The following is a 26,883-nucleotide window of genomic DNA, read 5'->3' as shown; positions in this document are numbered from 1 at the left end:
CAAGTTATAGCCCTACTTTATTTTTTTGTCCATAGCTTAAATTTGAGTGTATTTCTTCCTTTTAATTCAAGAAGCTGACATGAACAAAGCAAACTGAGAAGCTTTTCTTTTCCACCATATCTTTTGTTTCATGATGCTAAAAACCTTTCGCAAATGGGGAGGAGTAGGTCCATGAACCAAAAAAAAATAGTAGGTCCATGAAAACCCCACTTCTTTCACCTTTTGGTTCAGAAATGAAGCCGATGATGGCTGCCCAAAAGTGCTTTTGGTTGAGACTTATCATGAAGCAGATGCTCGGTGCCCAAAAGTCTCTACACCATTACTGTTTTATGTCGATTTTTTTCCCCTTTTTAATTAATTTATATTGAGATTTAAACTAGTAATTTTATCACCCCTTGAACAAACAGGTTTACTACACAGGCCCAAGACCCATTTACCTTCCAACTAGATTTTTTTCCTAGCCCAGTTCCTTTTTTTTTTTTTATCAATCTGGCCCAATAACATTATGAATTATAAATACATAATACACTATAAAATTATTTTTTATTTAATTAAATAATATATGAATAATTAAGGAGCAAATTAAAATACAGGATTTTTTTATGACAATTTCTTATAAATTATTAAATTTTAAAATATAAAATATAAATTATAAATATATTTTATGAGGATTATTAAATAAAATATATAAATTTAAATGTGTTTGAATATTATTTAAGTAATATAATTAGACTTAGAATGAATTTAAGTATTTAATATATTAATTAAATTTAAAAAAAAATAATTTTCACATGTATTTTATATGTTGCCATCTTTAATATAACCTAAAAACTAAAAAATAAATTTCCTAAACTATTAGAGTTTGTTATATGAATTTTTTTAACATTTAATTATGTTTTAAACTAATTTTGTATTAATATTTATAAATTTTTTAATATTACTTTCTTAATTTCATGTTATTTTAGATCTTTCTCTTTTTATTTTTATTTATTTTATCATTAATTTATTATATTTTTTTATTAAAATATTTTAATGTCAATTAAATTAATTTAAATCAAATAGTTAATTAATTATCAACTTTAAAAATAATTTAAATTTACATAAATTCAAATAAATTGAAAAAAATGAAAAAAAAAATTGTATTTTTTATTTTTTAATTATATTTTACATTAATTAAATTACTAATTAAGTCTTATATATATTTTTTAATTTTTTGTAATCATATTTGGCTATTAACTTAACATGGCATTTGAGATGATAACTGGTCTTTATTACTGAATTAATGACTCAATTGATGATAGAATAAACTTAGTAAGAATTAAAAACTACAGGTTTACTTGCAATTTTTCCATTAGAGGAATAATTGCAAAAAATATAAAAGAATATTTTTCCTTTTTTTTTATCAATATATTTTTCTGTTTTTTTTAAGCTGCATTAAAAGAAATTAAAGACATCAAACACAAAATTCTAAAATTTGATTCCAAGAAAGCGACAAGAACCAAATGACCAATTCCAAGTTTCAAGCTTATGAGAAGAAAAGAAACAGCCAACCCATTTTTTTCATCTCTAGATCTTCCTCTGTAGTCGGAAACCAGAAACCAGAGACCTGATTGTTTCTCTGCAAAAAACCAATAATCAACTGTTTTTCTTATTCTCATTCCCTAACAATCAGCCTCTCTCTCTGTGTTTCAATACCCAACAAAGCACAGCTTTCAATTTTCTCGATCTCTGAAAAAATGCCTTCTCCAATCCTCCCTGTAACTGTAAAACAATCGCCCGAACACTCCTTTCTTGACCCATCTCCTTCCCTATCCCCACCCACCTCCGCAAACTCCATAATGTTACTAAAACAAGAGATTCTTGATGACCCAACAGCCAGGCTTTTGATTTCTTCTCCTTTTGATGAAGAAACTGCTGTTTCCACTAAGCCTCTTTTGTCCCGGTCTTCTAGTTTTGTAGGTACTACCACCATAGCTTTTACTTCTGCAAATTCTTATCAAAAGAGACGCCGAAGGATCGCTAGTGATACTTCCCTCCCTTCCCTTTCTGATACAGGTAGTCCTCGCCAATCCGTTAGTCGTGAAATCGGTCATGCCGCTGCCGAGACGTTTCTGCTTACTAGATTGAGTCTGAAGCTCTTAAGATATCTAGGGTACTTTTTTTTTTTTTAATCTAGTTGTTTATTTTATCCTTGATTCTATGTTTATAATTGGTAGTTAGATGCTCGAATTGGAATTAAGACGGATATTCATTGTTCTCTGTTGTTATGTTTTGATTGGTTTTTGATGCCTAAGTCATGTTCAGAGAGGTGTGGCTGAGTGATTTAGTGCATGATACATCGATTGATTATTGAGGGTACTTTTTTCCTATCTCTTGTGGGGTGAGTCTTCAAGCTACAGTTACATTGTGTCTGTAGTTGAATTCGGTTTTTGTTTTGGCTTCAACTATTTGGAAGATATGATAGCATAAAATGTGGATTTGAAGGACTTTCTAGTGAATTCAGATAAAGTGGAACCAAGCCAGATGATTGCGATCACCCTTTAAAACAAATCTTATTTATTTTGATGGATAGAATATGATTATCTAATAGGTACACAGACAATTTTAATTGTCTTTAGAATTTGATCTGAGTGGTTGGTTATTCGATAGAAATGTTTGCTTCAAAGTTGATCCCTGGGGTTGATTTGTTTATACAAATCGTTGCTTTGTTGGAAACCATTTGATGGCCATTGTCCTGATGCTTGTTGCAAGGGTTTGAAAATACGATAAAGATGTCTCTTTCAAATTTGAGTGCAAGATCTAATCTTGTGGAACGGGTTGTTAACAGTCATTTGAAAGTTTTTGTTTCGTTCCCTTTTATTTGTACTTGTGAACCTATGATATAGTTATTAATCATCTCTCAGAGCAGGGATCTTGCTTCAATAATATTGGAGATTGAATAACATTTAGTCTCCAAAGCTTCATTTTGTCTCTAATCCAAATTAGGTGCCAAATCCTCTATATTTATCTGTGCTAGATGACTTGGTAATTAGAGCTTAATATAATTTTGTGTCATGTGAAAGGCAACTGTTTTGGCAACTTTACTAGCTTTCACATTCATAGTAGCATATTAGGATTATTTTATTCATCTCCTTCCATATAGTGGAGCATCGTAAGAAGAGGCTATAGGTTCTGAAGGTTTTCCTTTGTATTTCTTGAATAATTATATGATCAAATTAAAATGATGATCAGTTAATTTCTGTGGGTCTCTAGCAAATGAAGTAAATACGTTTTCTTTTTTTCTCTGCGACTTTGTGGGCTTTCTTGCTTTGGGAATGTCATATGTATTTCTGAATTTTAGTTTCATATGCTTTCTTAATTCTATTCCAACCATTACATGCTTCCTGATCATTTATTTTTTACTTTCAGGGTAGGCTACAAATGGATCATGAGATTCCTTGCCCTTGGGTGTTACTCTTTGATGCTTTTGCCAGGTTTTATCCAAGGTCTGTGGCATTCAGTAATCCTTTGCAAGATTTTCATGCACAAAAGCCCAGCACTAAACTTGCACATAGATTTAAAATATGAAAAAATTTGCAAAATGTAGTAAACAAATAGATATTAGCAAAGTTGACTAAAATTAAGGGATGCAACTAATTAATGAGTATAAATGCTTCAAATTAAAACATTGAGTCCATGATTAATATTAATTGTCAACAATCAACTCAAGTAACATGCCCAAAACATAGTAAAGGATAAAGATCTAACCTTATTACCACCAAAAAGAGTGTCTACTCTTGGCTTTGAGCTAAACTTCAAATTTATAGTTAAATTTCAAGTAAATGTGTAATTTATTGAAAGAAATTATGTGAGTAACTTAAAAATTTTTGAAAAACAAATGTAAATCTAGCAAATTTGTTGTTGTTGTTGTTATTTTATCAAATTAACATATGATATTTTTAAATCCATTGTAAGTAAACCCATTGTAAGTATAGCATAAAGCACATGTTTTAACAATAAAATTGCAAATGCAAGTAAGCAACAAAAAATAAAAAAGAAGGTAAAAAATTAACAACTCTTAAGAGGAAAGTGTGAAGAATACCCTCTTCATTTGATTTTTCCTTGTTGCTAACTATAATCAAGCATTAATTTCGGTGGTGAGACTTTTTAAGGATTAGAGTTGAAGAAGAACTCAAAGTGGAGGCTGAGAGTGGCTAGAAGGATGGAGACATGAATTCCAATCTTTGGCAGAAAATTATCTGCCTTCTTATGGGGAAGGGCCATTACTTTACTGGTAATATGAAAGTAATGACCTTTACCTTACTATTAATGGCCAAAATAATGGCTGTAACTCCTATAAAAGGAATTTATATATGGGCTGTAACAGTTAACATCCTCCCCCACTAAAAAATAAAAATATACCAGGCATTACATAATGTCTTGCAAATATGTGAATCTCTAACAATAAGTTTGGTGTGACGTCATGGTCCTCAATCCTCATATATGTATGTTTTATCTATAAATATGCGTGTTATAAATATCTAGTGAAGCATAACTAGTCTGCTAGTCTTTGCAGTTGGATATTATTATTTTTTCTCTAGTCAGGTCCAGAGAAGTATAGTATATGGTGATCAACCAAGAAATAGGTAGGATGTTATAATTTTGTTTATTTCTTCTGAATTTCCACCCAATAAGTTTGCGTTCCCTGTGTAAATCCATGGTTTATGGCATGACAATGGTGTAATTTTCCTTGCAGGCTTGATTTGTATTTACCAAAAAATACTGATGGGCCAAAGCCAGTTGTTGCATTTGTAACTGGGGGGGCCTGGATTATTGGGCAAGTAACTTTTTTTTCTCTGCAGTCAGTGTTTGAATTTGGAAGAGTTAGCTAATTGTTCTCGACATTGCACTGTTTAGAAGTTAATAATCTTAAGCAACAGCTAGTGTTGTGTAAATAGTTGCATGACTGTCAGGTAGATGATCAGATGTATTTCAGTTCAGGATCAATATAAAATTAAAAGTACATGTATCAGGGAGCTTGTCTTATTCAAAAATTGGCTGTTAATCAGATATTGAACATTTATGGATTTTTGCGTAGTGAGATTCTGTAAATTTTATTATCAAGTGATATTTCCTTGCATTATATTATATATGCCGGCTTTTGCATCCTTGATCCTTCATGTGTTTTAAGGTGCCTTTTTATGTTGATGCAGTTATAAAGCATGGGGTTCTCTTTTAGGTAAGCAGTTATCAGAAAGAGATATCATGGTGGCTTGTATAGATTACAGGTGATTTCATTTTACTTGAGTCCATAACATTATTTTCTACATGGTAGATGCTGCTATCTTGTTAAGAAAAAGCTCCTCCTGGATGAACATTGTTTGACTGCGAAATGACTTAATGATAAATATCACAATTATGTGCTAGAATTTTGCATTAGCTGGTTTGTCCTATGTTCTCTTTATAGGCGATAATCATGCATTGACCATCACTTAAAGAACTTTCTAGGTGAATATCACACGATCACCTGTAACCCTGGTCTCCTAATTAAAATCTTTGTGCAGAAATTTCCCTCAGGGAACCATGAGTGACATGGTGAAGGATGCTTCTCAAGGCATCTCATTTGTGTGCAATAACATTGCTCAATATGGAGGTGATCCTAACAGGTAATTGAATTTTTTTTTTTTCCTTTCTTTTTTCTAATATCTGGATTCTTGAGTAATTCTGCTAAATGATAATTGTGTTGTCATGTTTGTTTTCCTTTTGGTAGGATTTATTTAATGGGTCAGTCAGCTGGTGCACATATTGCTGCTTGTGCTCTGGTGGAGCAGGCAATCAAGGAGACCAGTGAAGGAGAAAGCATTACTTGGAGTGTTTCCCAGATTAAGGCTTATTTTGGTCTATCTGGAGGGTTAGTTTTTGTTAGATGCTTAACTGAAGTCTATGACTTCTACTCTCACAAACTGACCACAAACATTATTTTAGATTTTTTTCTTTCTTCTTTTGAGAAACTCTCTTCGCATACATTACAGTTTGTCCTGTAACATCTGCAAACAGGTACAATTTGTTGAACCTGGTAGATTACTTCCACAGCCGTGGTTTGTACCGTTCCATCTTTCTAAGGTATACATCTTTCATTTCTTGTTCTTTAGTTAATACCTCATTCTCTGTCCATGTTGATATGCTGGTGGCTTTAATTTTTCATGCAGCATAATGGAAGGAGAAGACTCTTTACGAAGATTTTCTCCTGAAGTAATTGTACAGGACCCCACCTTAAAGAATGCAGTTTCTCTCCTACCTCCTATTATTCTTTTTCATGGTACTGATGATTATTCCATTCCATTTGATGCCAGGTCTGTTTTCCTATCAATAATTTATTTGTTTATTTATTTTTGCATGTATTCAGTATTCTTTTCTGAACTTAAATTGTTTATGGCTTCTTGAGGCATGCTGTTTTGCGTTAACCTTTTATTAATCATAATTGATTGTGCTGTTCTTTGTTTTAGTTCTGGAGTAATATTAACATCATATCATGGAAGACATAAACTACAAATCCTTCATGCTGTTCTCATTATATTTACAGATGATTACGTTTGTGTTTACATTTATGGAAGACTATACGCATCTACTTCAAACACAAAGCACCCTCTTGAGTCATGATCCTTACATATATGTTTATGTTTATTGCATGCAATTCGAGCATAATCCTATTTGGGACTCAACATTGAGCATTGAATAGGCATCCTGCACTTGACTTTGTTTGACGCAGTTCCACTTTTGATTCTTAGACCTGATTAATGCAACTAATAATTAGCAATTTATTATTTGTTGAGTTCCATGAGTAAGCTGAATATGATTCATTATCTTGAGATTTCTGTAATGATCTATAAAAGTTCTGAACTCCTAGAATACACCAACCAAATATACCGAACCACTGCTCATATGTAGCTTCCGAAATTTTGCCATCCAGTACCAAGTATGAGCAAAAACCATACACATGATAAGGCCTGTGTATGTTCTAGAAACTTTATTCAGGTTCTTTTTGCTGTTCCTTCTGTGCAGTAAAAATTTTGCTGAAACTCTTCAAAGAGTTGGAGTTAGAGCTGAATCAATTTTATATGAAGGGAAGACTCATACGGATGTGTTCCTTCAGGTAAGGGAATCTTCCAATGCTTCTGTTCTAGTCTGTTCGTCTGGCCAATACCTTATTTGTTGATTGGGAATTTCTGCCTCTTACTTGCCAACACATTGGCACTTCCACTCAACTCAGACTCATTGCCCCTCCTACCATCAAATCTTTTTTCTAATTTTTATTTGTCAGATTTCCATAAAACATATCTAATACGTTGAAAATGAGGGATTGCTTTATTTGTTCTTCCTGCAGATTAATATCTTTTTTGCTCTAATTAAGTATGCATGTAAATGTTTAACGTTTGCTTTCGTGTTTAATATTTATATTAACGTGTGGGTGATATGGATACGCTATGCAGGATCCAATGAGAGGTGGCAAAGATCAGATGTTTGAAGATTTAGTTGCAATCGTTCATGCTGGAGATCCAGAAGCCCAGGAAAAAGATGCAGGGGCTCCTCCAAGAAGACGTCTTGTTCCTGAATTCATGCTACAGGTGGCGCGCAGAGTCAGCCCTTTCTAACTGTTCCCAAACACTTTTAACTTCCCAACTACTAACCATAAAACCCCAACTGATGTAAATATCACTAATGGGAGTTGATCATTTTTCATCATCTGTTTCGTGTGGCTTTTACACTCGTCTTCCTCTTGTTGTTGTTCTTCTTATTTTAATATTTTTCCCATATAGATGGAGGGTTCCTTTCTTTATGTTGGAGAATGTTGCTTTGAGCCTGAATAGTCTCCTACTGCAGAAATTGCAGAAGAATGAACACAAAACGTAAATTCAAGGTTTCCAAGACACTGTTTCCAAATTCGTATGCCCATCCCCTATATCTATTTTTGGTTGAGAGGGTTTTTGATTTAGTACTTCGAATATACTAAATAATTTCCAAACATAGAATAAGAATGAAAGCCTCCACGGGGGCGGGGCCAAAATTCAAGACTTCTCATGTACGATAAAAATAAATAAATAAAATATTCACTTTCGCTCCTATATTTATTAAGAAAATGTAGCAGAGTTTAATTTATCTTATTGTCAATTTTTTTTTCTTATAATTAACTTAAAATTAAAATTTAATTTAACATAAAAATTAAAATTTATGAATTAAATTTATTAATTTAAGTGAAAATTATTCAATTTCTTAATTTTTGATTTAAATTTAAAAAATTAATAAACTCATTTTCTTGAATTTTAACTAAATTAAAATTAAATTAAAATTTTGAATTAATTTTTTTTAAAAAAAATTCAAAATTGTGTTAAATTAAACTTTCTCAAAAATTGAGCTTTAACCTTAAAAGAAAAAAAAAAAAAAAAGTGTAGTCATCTGAATTAGTTGTGGAATTAATAGCTACAATTCTTAACAAGTCAAATCCTCTAGGATTCTCATGGAATGTTTCGGTCTTGGTCGAGTTCCATCAAATTATAATTTATTTATTTTGACGATAAGGCCCATTTGTTTTGACGGAAAATAATTTATTTGAGGAAAAAATATAATTTATTTGATTTCAATGCTGAAAGCAAAAAAGAAATTTTAATTTTTTGTTGTTTGAAATAAATTGAAAAAATAAAAAATATTACCTTTTCTTTTACTTTAGAACTTCAATTATAATTTTTATTCTTAAAATTGTTTACAATAACCTCCTATAATTATAGAAAATTTTGAAATACTTTTTTAAATTTTTTTTTATACTTTTATATTAAAATTTATTGTAATACTTTTCATGTATTACATTTTTGTAAATGCAATGATTTTTTTTTTCACAAAAATCAAATTATAAAATAAAAATTGTAGATGAAGAAAAATTAAAAAAACATAAAGATAAGAAACTTTTTTTTTTAGAATACTATTTTAATACTCAAAAACTGAAAACATAGAAAAATTAGCTTATAATTGTGTAAAAAAAAATTATTCCCACAACAAAATTTTAATTTTTTTTTTTAATTTCATAGCAGCTATGGCTTATACTACTTTTATCATCATTATTATTATTATTATAAAATATTTAACAACAAAATGATGATAGTATAAATCGTATTGTAAGAATTAAAAATAAATATTTTCTTGAGAAATTAAAAGTTGTTTTTTTAGTAAATCATTGATATTTCTTAAACTAATAAGTTAAGTTTACTCATATCAGAGAGCTTATTACGAAGTAAAGCGTTCTTAGTAAGAATTTTTTCTATTCACAATAGACCAAACACTTAATCTTATTTAAGGGATACAAAGTCTTTTAATTGCTACCCAGTATTCTTCAAATCCAAGGTTTGTTTGTGTGTCTTTGTTCTCTTTTTACTGGAAATTCATTGCCAAGAAAGCGAAGAAGAAACGTACAATATAAAATTCAAAGGCAAGCGTTGAACCATGGAAATTACATATCATATTTGCAGCATGGACGACTTAGACTTCACAATGTCCATTGTCTTGCCTTGTAATATAGCCCGACAACTTTGAACTTCAGCTATTGGCTTATATTCATAGATTTAAAATGACTCATTAATTTTGTTTCTTTTTTTTTTTTTTTTTCAAATGACTCATTTAAATTTACATTTAATTTAAAATAATGTAAATTTGAATAATTCACAATTAAGAGATTAAATCTAAAAGCCCACAATGATTCAATTCAAAACTTATCTGAATGACTAAACTCATTTGTTGCCACATATAATATTGAAAAAATGTGGCTAATCATTTTATACATGTTAAAAAATACCCTACTAACTTGCATGAATTGAACACCAAATACATAAAATAGAGAATGTTAAATTAATTTTTATCTTCAAAAAATGCAAAAATATTTGATATAAAAATGTTAATTAATTTTTTTCTAATATTAAAAGAATATATTTTAATATAAATGAGTTCTTGATTACACGCTTATCAAGAAAATTATAAATATTATTTTTTAAAAGAAAACAATAATAAATCTTATTGGTTACAACTAAAATAAGAAATTATTTAATTTCCAAATATGGTCAAATTAAGTTGGATTTTGCGTAATATTTAATGAAGTAGTTTATGATTATTAAGAAAGAAAATGTGAGAAAAGAAAAGTTAATAGAATTATAAGGAAAATATAATTTTTAAAATAAAGAAAATTATTGTTTTCTTTATAAATCTTTTATACAACAAAGTAAATGAAAATAGTGATTTGTTTAATTTTCATGCTCTGATGAAAAGAGAAGTGAGGAGAAAAAAATTTATTATATTTATATTAAATAAATAAAATTATATTAAAAAATAACTATTAGAGTAAAAAAAATATATAAAGAGAAAACAAAGAAATTTATTTTTCTCTCTTTTCCACCCAGTTTGAGTGGAAAACAAAATGGCATTTTCCACATAAATCTGCACAATTTTTTTTCCTCTTTCCTTCTTATAAAACAAGAAAATTGGACATTTAATTTTTCATTTTCTCTTTTTCCTTCCAACAAAATAAGAGAATTGCTATTTTTTTTTCCTTCCTCTATTATTTTCCATTCTTTTTTTCTCCTACAAAATAGACTTTAAGAGAATGCTCCATACATAAAAATAAATAAAATAAAATAAATAGTTAAACAGTTCTAAATGACCATTATTCAATATGAGAAAGCCATTTAACGGATTAAGTCATTTTTTATAAGAAATTTTTGAGGGAACCGATAAAGTCATCAACCACTTAAAAAATAAGAAGTGGGAGGAAAAAAAAAATCAGCTTGACTTCAAAAATATAGCTTTGGAAAAGAGAAACGATACCATTCATATGATCATGTAATTAGGTTGCATCCAACAATATATTAATTTTGTCACGACCCAACCTATGGACCGGACCGGCACTAGTATCTGGGTCAGCCTAAAACTCCTGAGACCCATAGTAAGCCTAACTATTTCTCAACCCAACTCTAATGCTCATTTGGGCCCAATTTCAAGAATTTAACCGGACAGATTCCGGCCATAAAATGGACCATTTAACGGAGAGTTTTTGACTCGCCCGACCTATAAACAAAATATATAATAAATTTGAGAACTCAGCTCACCCTCCACATAATCAAAATGCCATAACTCAAATGGGAGCTCAGCTCTCTCATCCAATCTCATCATGCATACAGTTAATAATTTTACAGGTCCAACATAACTTTTATAATACAGGCCCAAAATAAAAATAAGTGTTTCTAACACATGTGGACTCTAAAATTTAACTCAATTGTATAAAATACATTAAATACTATTAATGGACCTGCGAAGAAAAAGAGCAGGTTAGCCACAACAAATAATCCTCCTGTAGCTTGAAAAAATAAATGACCAGGAGTGAGCGTTCGACTCAGAGAGTAAAATATCAATTTTAACTATAATCTCTATAGCTATCTAAAGCTAATGCACCATGTGGAGTGAAATGCAACATCGTCATAATTTTCATATCATAATAGCAAAAAGACAATTTGAAGCACTCGCACACCCAACACTGTCAAACAATACATATATGAGAGCTGATCCCCTATACAGCCCTCTTAATCCAACCTCTGCCAGCGAGTGTCTCTCAAGCCGGACTTTCGCTTAATAAACCAAATGCGGGGTCTCAGCGAGTGTCTCTCAAACCGTGTCTACCCCGAAGGACTGGGTCCCAGCGAGTGTCTCTCAAGCCGTGTCTACCCGTCCTGTCCATATCCAATACCATACGACACGCACGCCACGCACACACACTGCTCCAAATTACCACAAATAATATCCATGGCACTTCAATAATTATGAATGCAATATAAAATGTGCCTAGTGTTTAACTATATAGATACATATTTATACGTGATGCATGGCATGCTTGAACATATAATAATATCGAAATTACAATTAAAATTAATATTTTACTTACATACTTAACCGAAGTCACTATGGCGGCTGGGCGGAGAAGGAAAACTGTCCTGGGTCACCTGACAATTTTATTATAATTATTTAATATATTTCACTCAATACAAACTAAGAAAAGACCAAAGATATTCTAAATCGTACCGAAAATCCGACAGAGTCTCCCCTATACCTAGGACCTACCAAACCTGCAAAATGGCTTAAAACGCACTTCTATATCCACAAACCATATACCCACAACTCAATCACATCACATAGCCCCTCTTGGGCCCATCCAAACAGTCAACAATCACAATATGGAAAATTACAGTTTAATCCTTATAATTAACCATTTTGTAACAACTACATAAATGAGCTCTAAAAATTCTAAAACTTTGCCCCGCAGTCCTTAGTAATATTACTAAGCTACTGCAAAAGGAATTATAATTTTCTAAGCTACCACGAATATTCTATGGATTTTTAATCAAATTCAAGCACTAAAGAATTAAGAAAAAGAAAGGTTCGGGTTTACCTATGCCGATTCTGACCTGGGGAATGCGCTCGGGATGTCTGACAATAGTGGGATAGCTAAAATCTAGACCCAATTCCAAGACTTTTTCATTAGCCTGTCTGTCCGGCTCGAAATTTACAAACCTAGGCAACCGTTGAATTTCCACAAATTGAAGATACCTACACGAAGCCCACAGCACAGGGATTAGTATATAATTTTTACGAAATTTTCTAAGCTCATTTAGTACTCAGAAAAGCACTGCGAAGTTTCGCGAGACCCATCGAAAAACGGTGTCGAAAAATTTTGAAATTGGTATTGCCGTGGAGCTCTCGACGAGTAGAGCACTTCGGTACTCTCGGTTTTCTCGTGGGGTTCACGGTTTGCGAGAAATTTAGCCAAAAGTCGAAATGGGCTAAAACTTCCCGGACAAAAATTGAGCAAACCGCTCGATGGATTTTGATGTTCTTGGTGTTTATGGAAAGCTCTCGAGGTGTAGATGATGTTTGGCACAAGACCCGATCCGATTGGTAGTCGGATCGGCCGGAATCGGCCCGAGAAGCCGAATCGACGTGCTGCGTGTTGGGGCGCCTTCAGGTGCATTTTCCCGGCGTCTCAGGCTACGGCCGGCGAGGGAGACAGGTTGGGGCAGCGCGTCGGCAAGTTGGAAAGGCTGGGGCAGCAGTGGGGCCGCGAGAGGAGGAAAGAGGAGAGAGAAAATGAGAGAGAGAGAGAGAGAGAGAGAGAGAGAGAGAGAGAGAGAGAGTGTCGGGCGCGCACGCGGAGGGAAGAAGAAAAGGAAATAGGCCGGTCCGATTTGGTCCGGTTTGATTCAGCCGTTCAGATTCAGGATACAAAATTTTGAATTTTTACTCTGCCTTGGGACTGAAAACGAGGCCCAAAAATTTCAAAAAAATTCTAGAAAACTTAGAAAAATTTGTAGAGTCTAAATATATTTTTAGCATTGTCACGTGCTCTTTAAATTAATTTTCAAAAATCATCAAAGTTTTATATTTTCAGAAAATCGAACCCGATTTCTAAAATTCGAAAAATTTTAAATAATTTCTTAAAATTTAAACAAAATAAAATATTAATATCTATCCATAAAATAATTAATTTAAAAATTAGGGGTGTTACATTCTTCCCCTCTTATAGAAAATTCGTCATCGAATTTTACATAAGGTAGAATAAAATATCAAAATTATTTATTAAATAGATAAGGGTACTTGCTACGCATGTCTCGCTCTGACTCCCAGGTGCACTCTTCCACTGACTGGCTCCTCCACAAAACCTTAACCATAGGGATCTGTTTTGATCTTAGCTGCCTTATTTGGTAGTCCACTATGGCTACAGGTTGCTCTTCAAAAGTGAAGTCTTCCTTTAGCTCTACTATATCTGGTTGTAACACAAGAGAAGGATCAGGTATTTATTTCCTGAGCATGGAGATGTGAAATATATGATGAACATGAGAAAGGTTGGGTGGTAACTCCAACCGATAGGCAACTGCTCCAACTCTATCAGTAACCTCAAAAGGCCCAATATATCGAGGTGCCAACTTGCCCTTCTTTCCAAATCTCATGACTCCCATCATCGGAGAAACCTTCAAGAATACGTAATCGCCTACTGCAAACTCCACATCTCTACGTCTGGGATCTGCATAACTTTTCTGCCTACTGAAAGCTGTTTTCAAATGTTTCCTGATTAAAGGAACTATCTCTGAAGTGTATTGCACTAGGTCTATATCATGCACCTTCGCTTCTCCCATTTTCGTCCAACACAGAGGAGACCTACACTTTCTACCATATAGTGCCTCATAGGATGCCATCCCTATGCTGGAATGATAATTGTTGTTGTAGGCAAACTCCACCAAGGATAGCTGATCATCCCATTGACCTCCAAAATCCAAAACACACATGCGAAGCATGTCTTCTAGTGTTTGGATTGTCCTTTCGGACTACCCATCTGTCTGAGAATGGAAAGTGGTACTAAAGTTCAACTGTGTGCCAAGTGCCTCCTACAACTTCCTCCAAAACTAAGAAGTGAACTGGGGCCCGCTGTCAGATATTATGGAAGCAGGAACTCCATGTAATCTGACTATTTCTCGAATATAGAGTCGGGCGTACTGTGCAACAGAATATGTGGTCTTCACAGGCAAGAAATGAGCTGATTTAGTTAGACAGTCTACAATTACCCATATCGAATCATATCCCCACGTGGTATAAGGCAACCTAGTCACAAAATCTATAGTAATCATTTCCCACTTCCATTCTGAGATAGGAAGCTCTTATAGCTTTCTTGACAGCCTCTAGTGTTCAAACTTCACCTTTTGACAAGTCAAGCACTTGGACACAAAGTCTACTATATCTCTCTTCATGTCATTCCACCAGTAGCTATCTTTCACATCATGGTACATCTTGGTGGAGCCTGGGTGGACATTGTACAGTGTATAGTGTGCCTCTCACATGATTTCATTTCCGAGATTATCCACGTCTGGCACAAATATCCTAGAACCTTACATAAGGGTGCCATCATTGGCAAATCCAAACTCACCACCTTTACCCAGCTATACTCTTTCTATGATCTTCATCAATTGCTAGTCTCTATGTTGGAAAACTCTAACTCTATTTCGCAGGTCTGGTCTCACTGAAAAATGGGCCAACAATAGCCCCTCATCAGAAAGATCTAAAATCAGACATTGATCCATCAACTCATGTACTTCCTAAATCAACGGTCTCTTTTCCGTTGATATATGTGCCAAGCTGCCAGAAGATTTTCTGCTCAAAGCATCTCCTACTACATTGGCCTTCTCAGGGTGGTACTGGATGGTACAATCATAGTCCTTCAGAAGCTCCATCCATATCCTCTGTCTCAAATTTAAATCCCTCTGTTGAAAGATGTACTTCAAACTCTTGTAGTCAATGTATATCTTGCACACTTCACCATACAGGTAGTGTCTCCAGATCTTTAGTGCAAAGACTACAGTCGCCATTTCCAAATCATGGGTGGGGTAGTTCTGCTCATGCCTCTTTAGCTGCCTTGAAGCATAAGCCACTACTTTTCCATTCTGCATCAAAACACACCTTACGCCAACTCTGGAGGCATCACAGTACACGATATATCCTTCACCACTTATCGGTAATGTCAACACTGGGGCGGTGGTTAGACACTCCTTAAGCTTCTAGAAACTCTTCTCATAATCATTTTTCCAAATGAATGGAACATTCTTCCGAGTTAACTTAGTTAAGTGAGTTGCTATCTTGGAAAAATCCTGCACAAAACGCCTATAATAGCCAGCTAGGCCCAGAAAACTTCGTACCTCAGTGACCGTTGTAGGCCTAAGCCAATCAGTTACAGCCTCAATTTTCTTAGGATCCACTTGAATGCCTTCACTAAAAATCACGTGTCCCAAGAATGAGATGCTTTTTAGCCAAAATTCACATTTTGAAAATTTGGCATATAACTGGTGCTCCTTCAAAGTCTGCAACACTATCCTCAAATGCCACACGTGTTCTTCCTCAATCCGAGAGTATACCAAAATGTCATCTATGAATACGATGACAAAACGGTCCAGGAATGGCTTAAACACCTTGTTCATCAAGTCCATGAAGGCCATTGGTGCATTAGTGAGTCCAAAAGACATCACCAAGAACTCATAATGACCATATCTTGTCCTGAATGCTGTTTTGGACACATCCTCATTCTTGATTCTCAACTGATGATAGCCTGATCGTAGGTCTATCTTGGAAAAGAATTTAGCCCCTTGGAGCTGATCAAATAGATCATCGATCCTGTCCAACCCCTTTAGGAACTTTTTTACCTTCATACTTTCTGTAGCTACTATTGTAGGGGCATACCTGCTCAGTTCCAGAAATTCTGTAGCATATTCATCTACAGATCTGCCTTTCTACCTTAAGGCCTCAAAGGCCTACTGCTTTTGATCTCTGAAACTTTCTAGCACAAACCTGTTGATAAACAGTTCCACAAACTGGGTCCAAGATAATCCCTCAATACAAGGTAGTACGTAATTTTTCATCCACTGTCTTGGCACTAGCTCTAATACATGGTGCACACACTCTATAAGCCTCCCATCAGTCAACCACAACTCCATCCCTGCCTGTTTGTAGGAATCCAAAAACTGATAAGCATCGTCTGACACATCATAAGTACCAGGCACCAACTTCTTGAAATTAATTATTTGTTTGTAAGGTTCCCCTCTTAGTGCAGTAGGCTGCTGCTGTTGGGGAGGGTGGACCATATACTGTGCCATCATATCGATGGTTCTCTGCAATCCGACTAAGGTAGCTGCCATTGGGTCCATAGGACCCTGAGCCATAAAAGACTGATCCTGAACTGGTGGCAGCTGCTCTTCTACTTGAGCAGCTCTAGGCCTCCTACCCCACCTCCTTGGGGCAAGCGCCTCATCCTGTGCCGACACCTCGTCAGGCACATCCGGTTCTGGTGCAGTGGCAGCTCTTCTACTTCTACGCATTTTCTTGAATTCAGCAGCATTAGCCCACAAAATTTCAAAACGGCATGTTACACAGCTCTATAGACTCATATTTACACACAATTATATAAAGCAAAAACTAAAAGCAAAGATGACAATGTAAGACGAATGTGGACCCTATTCTCCGCATGTGACTCCTATTAGACTCTTCCCAACACTTTAGACAAATATTCCCTATGAATCTGGAGCCTAAGCTCTGATACTACATTTGTCACGACCCAAACTATGGGCCAGACCGGCACTAGGACCTGGGCCAGCCTAAAGCCCCCGAGGCCCATAGCAAGCCTAATTATTCCTCAACCCAACTCTAACGCCCATTTGGGCCCAATTTCAAGAATTCAACCGGACAGAGTCCAGCCATAAAATGGACCATTTAACGGGGAGTTTTTGACTCGTTCGACCTGTAAACACAATATATAATAAATTGGGGAGCTCAGCTCCCTCATCCAATCCCATCATGTATACAGTTAATAATTTTACAAGTCCAACATAACTTTTATAACCTAAAATAAAAATAAATGTTTCTAACATATGCGGAGTCTAAAATTTAACTCAATTGTACAAAATACATTAAATATTATTAATGGACCTGTGAAGAAGAAGAGCAGGTTAGCCACAATAAATAATCCTCCTGTAGCTTGGAAAAATAGATGAACAGGAGTGAGCGTTCGACTCAGAGAGTAAAATATCAATTTTAACTTTAATCTCTATAGCTATCTAAAGCTAATGCACCCTGTGGAGTGAAATACAATATCGTCATAATTTTCATATCGTAACAGCAAAAAGGCAATTTGGAGCACTCACACACCCAACACTATCAAACAATACATATATGGGAGCTAATCCCCTATACAGCCCTCTTAATCCAACCTCTGCCAGCGAGTGTCTCTCAAGCCAGACTTTCGCTTAATAAACCAAATGTGGAGTCCCAGCGAGTGTCTCTCAAGCCGTGTCTACCCCGAAGGACCGGGTCCCAGTGAGTGTCTCTCAAGCCGTGTCTACCCCGAAGGACCGGGTCCCAGTGAGTGTCTCTCAAGCCGTGTCTACCCGTCCTGTCTATATCCAATACCATACCACACGCACGCCACACACACACACTACTCTAAATTACCACAAACAACATCCATGGCACTTCAACAATTATGAATGCAATATAAAACGTGCCTAGTGTTTAACTACATAGATACATATTTATAAGTGATGCATGGCATGCTTGAACATATAATAATATCGAAATTACAATTAAAATTAATATTTTACTCACAGACTTAACCGAAGTCACTGTGGCAGCTAGGTAGAGGAGGAAGGCTGTCCCGGGTTACTTGATAATTTTATTACAATTATTTAATACATTTGACTTAATACAAACTAAGAAAATACCAAAAATGTCCTAAGTCGTGCCAAAAATCCGGTAGAGTCTCTCCTATACCTAGGACCTACCAAACCTGCAAAAGGGCTTAAAACGCACTTCTATATCTACAAACCATATACCCACAACTCAATCACATCACATAGCCCCTCCTGGGCCCATCCAAACAGTCAACAATTACAATATAAAAAATTACAGTTTAGTCCTTATAATTAACCATTTTGCAAAAACTATCCAAATGAGCTCTAAAAATTCTAAAACTTTGCCCCGCTGTCCTTAACAATATTACTAAACTAATGCAAAAGGAATTATAATTTTCTAAGCTACCACAAATATTCTATGGATTTTTAATCCAATTCAAGAACTAAATAATTAAGAAAAAGTAAGGTTCGGGTTTACCTATGTCGATTCCGACCCCGGAAACGTGCTCGGGACTTCTGACAATGGTGGGGTAGCCAAAATCTCGACCTAATTCCAAGACTTTTTTGGTAGCCTGCCTGCCCGGCCCGAAATTTACAAATCGGGGGTAACCGTTGAATTTCCACTAATTAAAGGTACCTACACGAAGCCCACAACACGGGGATTAGTATATAATTTTTACGAAATTTTCTAAGCTCATTTAGTGCTTTGAAAAATACTATGAAGTTTCGCTGGACCCACCGAAAAATAGTGTCGGAAAATTTTGAAATTAGTATTGCCGCGAAGCTCTCGATGAGTGGAGCACTTTGATACTCTCAGTTTTCTTGTGGAGTTCACGGTTTGCAAGAAATTTAGCTCAAAAGTTGAAATGGGCTAAAACTTCTCGGCAAAAATTGGGCAAACCGCTCGATGGATTTTGGTGTTTTTTATGTCTATAGAAAGCTCTCAAGGTGTAGATGAGGTTTGGTACAAGACCCGCTCTGATTGGTGGCCGGATCAGCCAGAATCGGCCCAAGAAGTCAAATCGGCGCGCTGCGCATTGGGGTGCCTTCAGGTGCGTTTTTGTCACGACCCAACCTATGGGCCGGACCGGCACTAGGACCTGGGCCAGCCTAAAGCCCCCGAGGCCCGTAGTAAGCCTAACTGTTCATTTACCCAATGCTGAGGCCCATTTGGGCCCAATTTCAAGAAAACAAACGGACAGAGTCCGGCCATAAAATGGACTTACCAACGGGGAGTTTTTGACTCACCCGACCTGTAAACACAATAAACAATCCATTGGGGAGCTCAGCTCACCCTCCACATACTCATCAACATAATAATAAATGGGAGCTCAGCTCCCTCATCCAATCCATCAAAACAGACTTAAAATATTAAGTTTACAGGTCCAACATGATAATAATATTACAGACCAAATTCAGATAATTACTGCTAACACATGCGGAAATTCTAGGAGTAAATAAAATTACACAAATATCGATAAACAACCTGCGAAGTATAAAAGCAGGTTAACCCAGAATAAAATATCCTCCTGCGGCCTGTAAAAATTTTTGAACAGGAGTGAGCGTTCGACTCAGAGAGTAAAATATCAATTTTAACCATAATCTCTATAACTATCTATAACTAATGCACCCTGTAGAGTGAAATGCAACATCAACATCATATTCACATCATAGCATCAAAAAGGTAATTTGGAGCACTCACGCACCCTGTAGCATCAATCATAATATATTGGGAGCTGATCCCCTATACAGCTCTCTTAAATCCAACCTGGTGCCAGCGAAGAACTCAAGCCGGACTTTCGCTTAATAAACTAAATCGAGGGTCCCAGCGAAGAACTCAAGCCGTGACTACCCCTCGAAGGAACGGGTCTCAGCGAAGAACTCAAGCCGTGACTACCCCGTCCTATCCATAGTCCACACCACATCACACGCACGCCAACGCACGCACACTGCTCCAAATTACCACAACAACACTCATGGCACTTCAACAGTTATCAATGCAACATAAATCGTGCCTAGAGTTTAACTACATAAATATATGCATATAAGTGATGCATGGGCATGCTGAACATATAATAATATCGAAATTACAATTAAAATTAATATTTTACTCACAGACTTGACGACAATCACTGTGGCGGCTGGGCAGAGGAAGAAGGTTGTCCCGGCTCACCTGACAATATATTACAATTATTTAATACAGTCTGACTCAATACAAACAAAGAAAAAGACCAATACGTTCTAAGTCGTGCCGAAAATCCGGCAGAGTCTCCCCTATAACTAGGACCTACCCAACCTGCAAAAGGGCTAAAAACGCACTTCTATACTCACAATCCATACATCAACAGTTCAATCATATCACACAGCCCCTCCTGGGCCCATCAAATCAGTCATTCATCACAATATGCAAAATTTCAATTTTGTCCTTATTATTGATCATTTTTGCAAAAACTGCCTAAACCAGCTCTAAAAATTATAAAACTTTGCCCCGCGGTCCTTAGCAATATTACTAAGCTATTGCAAAAAGAATCGTAATTTTCTAAGCTACCACGAATATTTTATGGATTTTTAATCCTATTTAAGCACTAGAAAATTACGAAAAAGCAAGGTTCGGGTTTACCTTTGCCGATTCCGACTTCGGGAACGCGCTCGGGACGTCTGACAATGGGGGGCTAGCCAAAACCTCGGTCCAATTCGGAGACTTTTCCGGTAACGGGTCTGTCTGGCCGGAATTTTGCAGACCCGGTCAACTGTCGAATTTCCGCGAATCGAGGATACCTACACGAAGCCCATAACACGGGGGTTAGTACATAAATTTTTCAGAATTTTCTAAGCTCATTAAATGCTCGAAAATACACTGCGCCGTGGGACCCACCGAAAAACGGTGTCGGAAAAATTCGAAATTTATGTCGTTACGAAGCTCTCGACGAATGGAGCATGCTAGTGGCCTCGGTTTTCTCGTGGGATTCACGGTTTTCGAGAAATCTAGCCCAAAAGTCGAAATGGGCTAAAATCTTCCCGAGCAAAAATCGGACAATCCGCTCGATGGATTTCGGCGTTCTTGGTGTCTATGGAAAGCTCTCGCCGAGTAGATGATTTTGGACACAAGACCCGGTCCAATCGGTGGCCGGATCGGCCGGATTTGGCCGAGGAAGCTGAAGCGGCGCGCGCGCGCGCAGGGGGCGTTTCAGGCGCGTTTTTCCGGCCGTTCGGGCGTGGCATTGGTAGGCCAGGCCGGGTCAGGGTGAGGTGTGAGGTACTGGGGTGGAGAGGAGAGAGAAACGAGAGAGAGAAGAGGGGAGGGAGCGTCGCGCGCGGGAGGAAGAAAAAGAGAAGAGACCGGTCCGATTCGACCGGTCCGATCCGGTCCGGTTCGATTCGAAATACAAAATTTTGAATTTTTACTCTGCCTCGGGACCGAAAACGAGGTCCAAAAATTCCAAAAAAATTTCATAAAACTCAGAAAAATACATAGACTCCAAATATATTTTTAGTTTTGCCACGTGGTCTTTAAATTAATTTTTAAAAATCATCAAAGTTTATATTTTCGGAAAATCGAACCCGATTTTTAAAATCGGAAAAATTCCAAAAAAATTCCTAAAATTCAAATAAAATTAAAATACCAAAAATACTCATAAATAATAAAATTTTGGGGTGTTACAGTTTTCCTAGCGTGTTAGGCGACGGCTGGCGAGGGGGACAGGCTGTGGTGGCACGCCGGCGAGCTGAGAAGGCTAGGGCGGCGGTGGGGCGGTCAGAGGAGGAGAGAGGAGAGAGAGAGAGAGAGAGAGAGAGAGAGAGAGAGAGAGTGTCGGGCGCGCGCAGAGGGAAGAAGAAAAGGAAATTTTGATTCGGTTTGATTTGATCGGTCCAATTTAGGATACAAAATTTTAAATTTTGACTCTGTCTTGGGATGAAAAACGAGGCCCAAAAATTCCGAAAAAATTCTAGAAAACTCAGAAAAATTCATAGAGTCCAAATATATTTTTACTTTTGCTACGTGGTCTTTAAATTAAAATTTAAAAATCATCAAAGTTTTATATTTTCAGAAAATCAAACCCGATTTCTAAAATCCGAAAAATTTTAAATAATTTTCTAAAATTTAAATAAAATAAAATATTAATATATATCTATAAAATAATTAATTTAAAAATTAAGGGTGTTACAAATTTAATGGGCATGATGATAATCAATCTGGACAAAATTGAAGTTTGACTCGTGATACACATATTGAATTTGAACGGGTCAATCTCTAGATAATAGACCATGCAGGTGACTAAGAACAAGACCTCATTAATACTTAAATATTCTCTTTGTCTGCAATGGCAACAGTCTAATTATCAATCTCAATACGAATTGGCATCAAACAATGCAAAGGAGGTTTCTGGGTAAGATAAAAGGGGCACAGCCCCAAGAAAAGCTAAATAGACTTGTAATAATGCCAGCAATATACTGATGATGATTCTGCAAATACCATTGGCAAGAAAATGCAAAATTTGTCTCTCAAAACACATGGTTCACCCGTACTTAAAATTGCAGCAATTTTGAGATTTCAATTTAATTAAATGTTTTTCGCATTTATGAATTTAATTTTAATAATGTTATTCGCATTTTATTTGAGTGAGAATTTAAAATATTTTATAAAATGATAATATTTGAAAATGTATAATTTATTAATAATTTATATTAAAATTAAATTTAAATTATATATATATATATTCTCATGCTCGATTTTTATATTAAAATATTACAAAAAAATAAAATCTATGATAAATTTAATTTTTTTTAATTGGTTAAAAACACACAAGACGGAAAGACACACACTCTTTAACAAAATCCAAGAAAACACAATAATTTACTTTGCGTAGGTATTTCACAATAACAAATATCAAACAAGAAAAGAAAAGAAAGAAGAACGAGACATTCTTCTTGGAAGCTTATTCCCAAATTTTGCTTACGTCGACAAGAAAATTTTAAATTTTTGTAATTAATTAATTAATTAATGAGAAAGGAAAGAGAAGCCGGAACTGTTCAGTTTTTCTTCTATTATCTTATCCAAACGAGCACCCATTTCTTCACTGAAATAATTCTTCCAATCTCCAATGGTACCTTTTCTGAAAAATTCAGTGTTTCGAATGGTATATGGGGAATCCGGGCTATACACACCACTTTTGCTCGCCTTCATGTTCCTCAAACTATCGAAACTGCACAAATCTATGATTTGTTGCACCACCCCTCGTTTCTCTTCCTCTGGTGTAAAGGGATAGCCCATGAACTCAGCAAGCTTTTTAACATTAGAAACAGTGTCCTTCTTCAGGTCTTCATACACCAAAAACAACACCTCCTCAGGGCTTTCTACTCTTGCTTTCCAATACCCCAAAACATGGTCCCAATAGGGTCCATTGCTAGAAATACCTTCACAAAATATTTCAAACGAATTATTCAAATTGATATATGAATCCTTATCAATTCCTTCAGGTAACTTTCCTCTCAGAAAGTGCCACATAGATATTAGCACGTCCTTAGGGTCTCTGCACAAGTAAACAAGTTTACAACCGGATTCTAATATGGAGGTTGGCAAAGAATTATAAGGAATGTGAGTAGCTACGAGTGGGATTTCTGGGTCACGATTGCTTGCGTTTCTAGCAGCATCAATCTCTAAAAAGGGAACACAATCATGTGGTGCTTTAGTGAGCAATGGATTTTTGGAATCGTTGAATTTGGAGCGGGTAACAATGGCATAAGCTAAAGCCTTAAGCCAAGTCGTGCCCGTTTTGGGATAAGTACAAAGAACAATATCAGAAGGTTGAGGCTTGAAGTTTTCTTGAGCAGCCAACAAGCCAACTAGGTAGTCCTGGAAGTACCAAAAGCCTTGGTACTGGTAAAGAGGCTGGAGGACCCAATCGTCCCGTCTGGGAAAGTTTGACATAATCTTTTTGTACTCGTCTTGTTGTGTAAGTGGAGTATCTTTTTCTCCTCCTTTCCTAGCTTCGTGGACAAGGGGAAGTGCATTATAGACTCGTGCCTGTCGCGGCTGCACAATCCTAGGAACCAGTGGAGCTGAACTCCATTGGGAGATTGACATAGAACTCGTCACTTTAATATTTTTTGAAGATTGTAGAGACACGACAGTCATGGGGACTACATTTAGCATTTTTCCATAAACAATATCCATTTGGGAAGAGGAAAGAAAGGATGCACGAAAGGGAATGGAGGAAGGAAGCTAGTACGGTGAACACTTGAGCAAGTAATATGCTTTTGAGTTTTGTGCTTATGGAGCTGTGGGGGAAGAGAACCAGAATCCTATATTTATAGTAGAATTATTAGCTCTCACGCATGCATCTGTTGGTCGTTTTATTTGATTATCTATTGGCATTGTGCTTATGGCACAATGCCAATGAGGGCAACTTAGGTTTGTTCCACGCTACTTTTCATAATGACATTTATTACTTTGACGATGTAAAGTTGATAGAAGTCTCAAATTTATATTTTTTTTCATCTATTTATTTTGCAATTTATCCTTTTTATAATAAAAAGTGTTTCTCACCTTATATTGTATTAATTATTATAAGACTATACTAATAAGTGTTAGGTACGTTAGTAAAACTCACTCTACTTTTAAAGAAAGAACTCATGTTTAATATTTGAAGAAAATATTATTAAAAAAGACAGCTATGAATGAATTATAAAAAGAGTGATCTTCTATGGACTAAACCTAGTAAATAAAGAAAAAAAATTATTATAATCCCCTTGAATCAAACAAAATAATCCATCAGCATAATGAATTTTAAAAAATTTAATATCAAGAATTATTAAATAATAAGTTAAATTTGGATTAAAAATTAATAAATTAAAGAAAAAATTTATAGTTAATATATATTTTAAATAATAAAAAATTATATTGAATGAGATTAAAAAAATTAAAATATAAATATATTTTTATTTAAGTAATATTAAATTCCTTTTCAAAATCACAAAATTTAAATTTAAATTTAAATTCTGATTTAGTTGAATTAATTATTTTTTAAAATAAAATTTAGCAATAATAAAAAGTGAATAATTGAAAGAACACTTACATCATAAATTTTTATTGTTTAGAACTGATTTGTCATAAATCAAATATACAATAAGAACTACCTATTAAATTTTACACATTTATATTTTAATTTTATAATAAATTAAATTAAAAAAAATTCCCATAGAATCTTTGAATTTTTTAGTCTTCAAATTTTTGACGTCCAAGAACAAATAGACTTGCGCCGCCTTGATTGGGACTTTATTGATTAAAAAAATAATAAACAAAAAAATCAGCCGTGGTCCTCCTTGTCCTTCGGTTTTTCATTGGCTATGAAAATTTCGCCGCCAATGAGAAAGGGTCAATTGTCAAATCTGTTAAAAATTGTCAAAAATTTTGATTATTTTGAGTCCTCTCAATTCATTAAAAATAAAATTTTAACTAATTTAATTGATCAATTAAATGAAAATTTAATAAAAATAAATATAATCAAATTAAATTATTTTATTAAATATTTGATTATAAATGAAATAAATAATTATAAATTCAGACCTTGACAAAGATACAAATAGATTATACAAAACTCTCAAAGATAACTATACAACCACATAAAATAACATAAAGTGATTTTTTTTTTTAATTTGCGAGGCTTTAATTAAAATTAAAATGTTAATTTATAATTCTAAAAATGATATCAATATCATTAAAATAAAATTATTTGATAAAGTAGCATAATATGCTTTAAATCACATATTATTACAAAATTAAGAAAAGAAAAATATAACCCTAACTTAGAATAAATCCTAGAATAATTAATATAAATAACGAAACCGTGGGTACGTTTCAGATTCTTGAAGCCAGGGCATGCAAGCAGATTACTTAGCAACCCGTGGAAATCTCAGTTTGACCGGAAAACTCAATCCACATTGACCGCTATCCGGTAAGTTGAGTCAAATAAAATAATATATATTTTCAATTGCAACAACCAAGTGTTAATTTTAAATTAGCCGGGTTGGACTACATATATTCTTTTATACTTTTTAATTCTCTCAAACATCAGCACTGCATCAAATATTTAAAACATTTCCACGACGTCATTTTAAGCATCCCATTTCCCTTTCTTATTTATTCTCAACTAACTTATTAAATTCTCGTATGAGAACATTTAAATATATATATTTATATATATATAAGTCCTATTTGATAATAATTTTTTTTTATTTATATCGTTTAGTGACATAGTATTTATGATAATATTTAAAAGTTGAAGGAGTGATTAATGAAAAGTTATTTCTCCTAAATTTTAGAGGTTAAAGGGGTATTTTGATTAGAGTTAACACGATTATATTATTATTTTTATATTTAATAGTTAATCCAACAATTACTTTTATCAAAACTTGTACTTTAACAACTATATAAATAATTAACTGTTAACCGTTAATAACTAATAGAATAACAGATATGTACTAAAATAATTAATATATATTATAACGATTAATATTTTCGAACAGAGATATAATCAAACCAACTTAAACAACACTCCTATTTTTATGTCGATGTGTGCAACGAGTTTGAAAGTTAAAAATGATATATGTTTATAAAATGTATATAATTAATTAATTATAAGATAGACCCTAA

General features: G+C 34.5%; 2 protein-coding genes and 1 long non-coding RNA gene across 5 annotated transcripts; 1 reads left to right on the top strand and 2 right to left on the bottom strand.

Annotated features, from left to right (window-relative positions):
- The first annotated feature begins 1,467 nt into the window (after positions 1-1,467).
- On the top strand, positions 1,468-7,816 carry LOC110656698 (probable isoprenylcysteine alpha-carbonyl methylesterase ICMEL1). 2 transcript variants are annotated; one of them, XM_021813607.2, is made up of 12 exons: positions 1,469-1,959; positions 2,056-2,152; positions 3,409-3,485; positions 4,556-4,625; positions 4,736-4,816; positions 5,193-5,267; positions 5,544-5,645; positions 5,750-5,890; positions 6,037-6,102; positions 6,189-6,332; positions 7,042-7,132; positions 7,470-7,816. In XM_021813607.2, exons 1-12 carry the CDS (start codon positions 1,737-1,739, stop codon positions 7,629-7,631), a joined length of 1,329 nt encoding a protein of 442 aa, XP_021669299.2. In that variant the 5' UTR covers positions 1,469-1,736; the 3' UTR covers positions 7,632-7,816. The 2 variants fall into 2 exon arrangements, with proteins under 2 accessions (XP_021669298.2, XP_021669299.2); XM_021813606.2 differs by having other exon boundaries at positions 1,468-2,152.
- An 11,538-nt stretch (positions 7,817-19,354) lies between these two features.
- Positions 19,355-21,440, bottom strand: LOC131171935 (uncharacterized). 2 transcript variants are annotated; one of them, XR_009142589.1, is made up of 4 exons: positions 21,106-21,440; positions 20,851-21,008; positions 20,346-20,403; positions 19,362-19,766 (listed from the first exon to the last, which is right to left on the bottom strand). It is a non-coding gene; the product is annotated as an uncharacterized LOC131171935 (long non-coding RNA). The 2 variants fall into 2 exon arrangements; XR_009142588.1 differs by lacking the exon at positions 21,106-21,440 and having other exon boundaries at positions 19,355-19,766; positions 20,851-21,081.
- A 1,634-nt stretch (positions 21,441-23,074) lies between these two features.
- On the bottom strand, positions 23,075-24,537 carry LOC110656699 (flavonol 3-sulfotransferase-like). The gene has a single exon (XM_021813608.2). It carries the CDS (start codon positions 24,403-24,405, stop codon positions 23,230-23,232), a length of 1,176 nt encoding a protein of 391 aa, XP_021669300.2. The 5' UTR covers positions 24,406-24,537; the 3' UTR covers positions 23,075-23,229.
- Positions 24,538-26,883: the final 2,346 nt, after the last annotated feature.

The sequence above is a fragment of the Hevea brasiliensis genome, chromosome 13 (assembly GCF_030052815.1).
Source record: "Hevea brasiliensis isolate MT/VB/25A 57/8 chromosome 13, ASM3005281v1, whole genome shotgun sequence".
In the NCBI taxonomy this organism is placed as follows: Eukaryota; Viridiplantae; Streptophyta; class Magnoliopsida; order Malpighiales; family Euphorbiaceae; genus Hevea; species Hevea brasiliensis.
The sequence above is the reverse complement of the archived record's forward strand: the minus strand, read 5'-3'. Positions and strand labels throughout refer to the sequence as shown.

Coding starts and splice junctions, on each gene's coding strand:
- LOC110656698 (XM_021813606.2), top strand. CDS start 1,737: ATGCCTTCTCCAATCCTCCCTGTAACTGTAAAACAATCGCCCGAACAC. Junction 4,817..5,192: donor GGGGGGGCCTGGATTATTGG/GCAAGTAACTTT, acceptor ATGTTGATGCAG/TTATAAAGCATGGGGTTCTC. Junction 6,333..7,041: donor TCCATTCCATTTGATGCCAG/GTCTGTTTTCCT, acceptor CCTTCTGTGCAG/TAAAAATTTTGCTGAAACTC.
- LOC110656699 (XM_021813608.2), bottom strand. CDS start 24,405: ATGGATATTGTTTATGGAAAAATGCTAAATGTAGTCCCCATGACTGTC.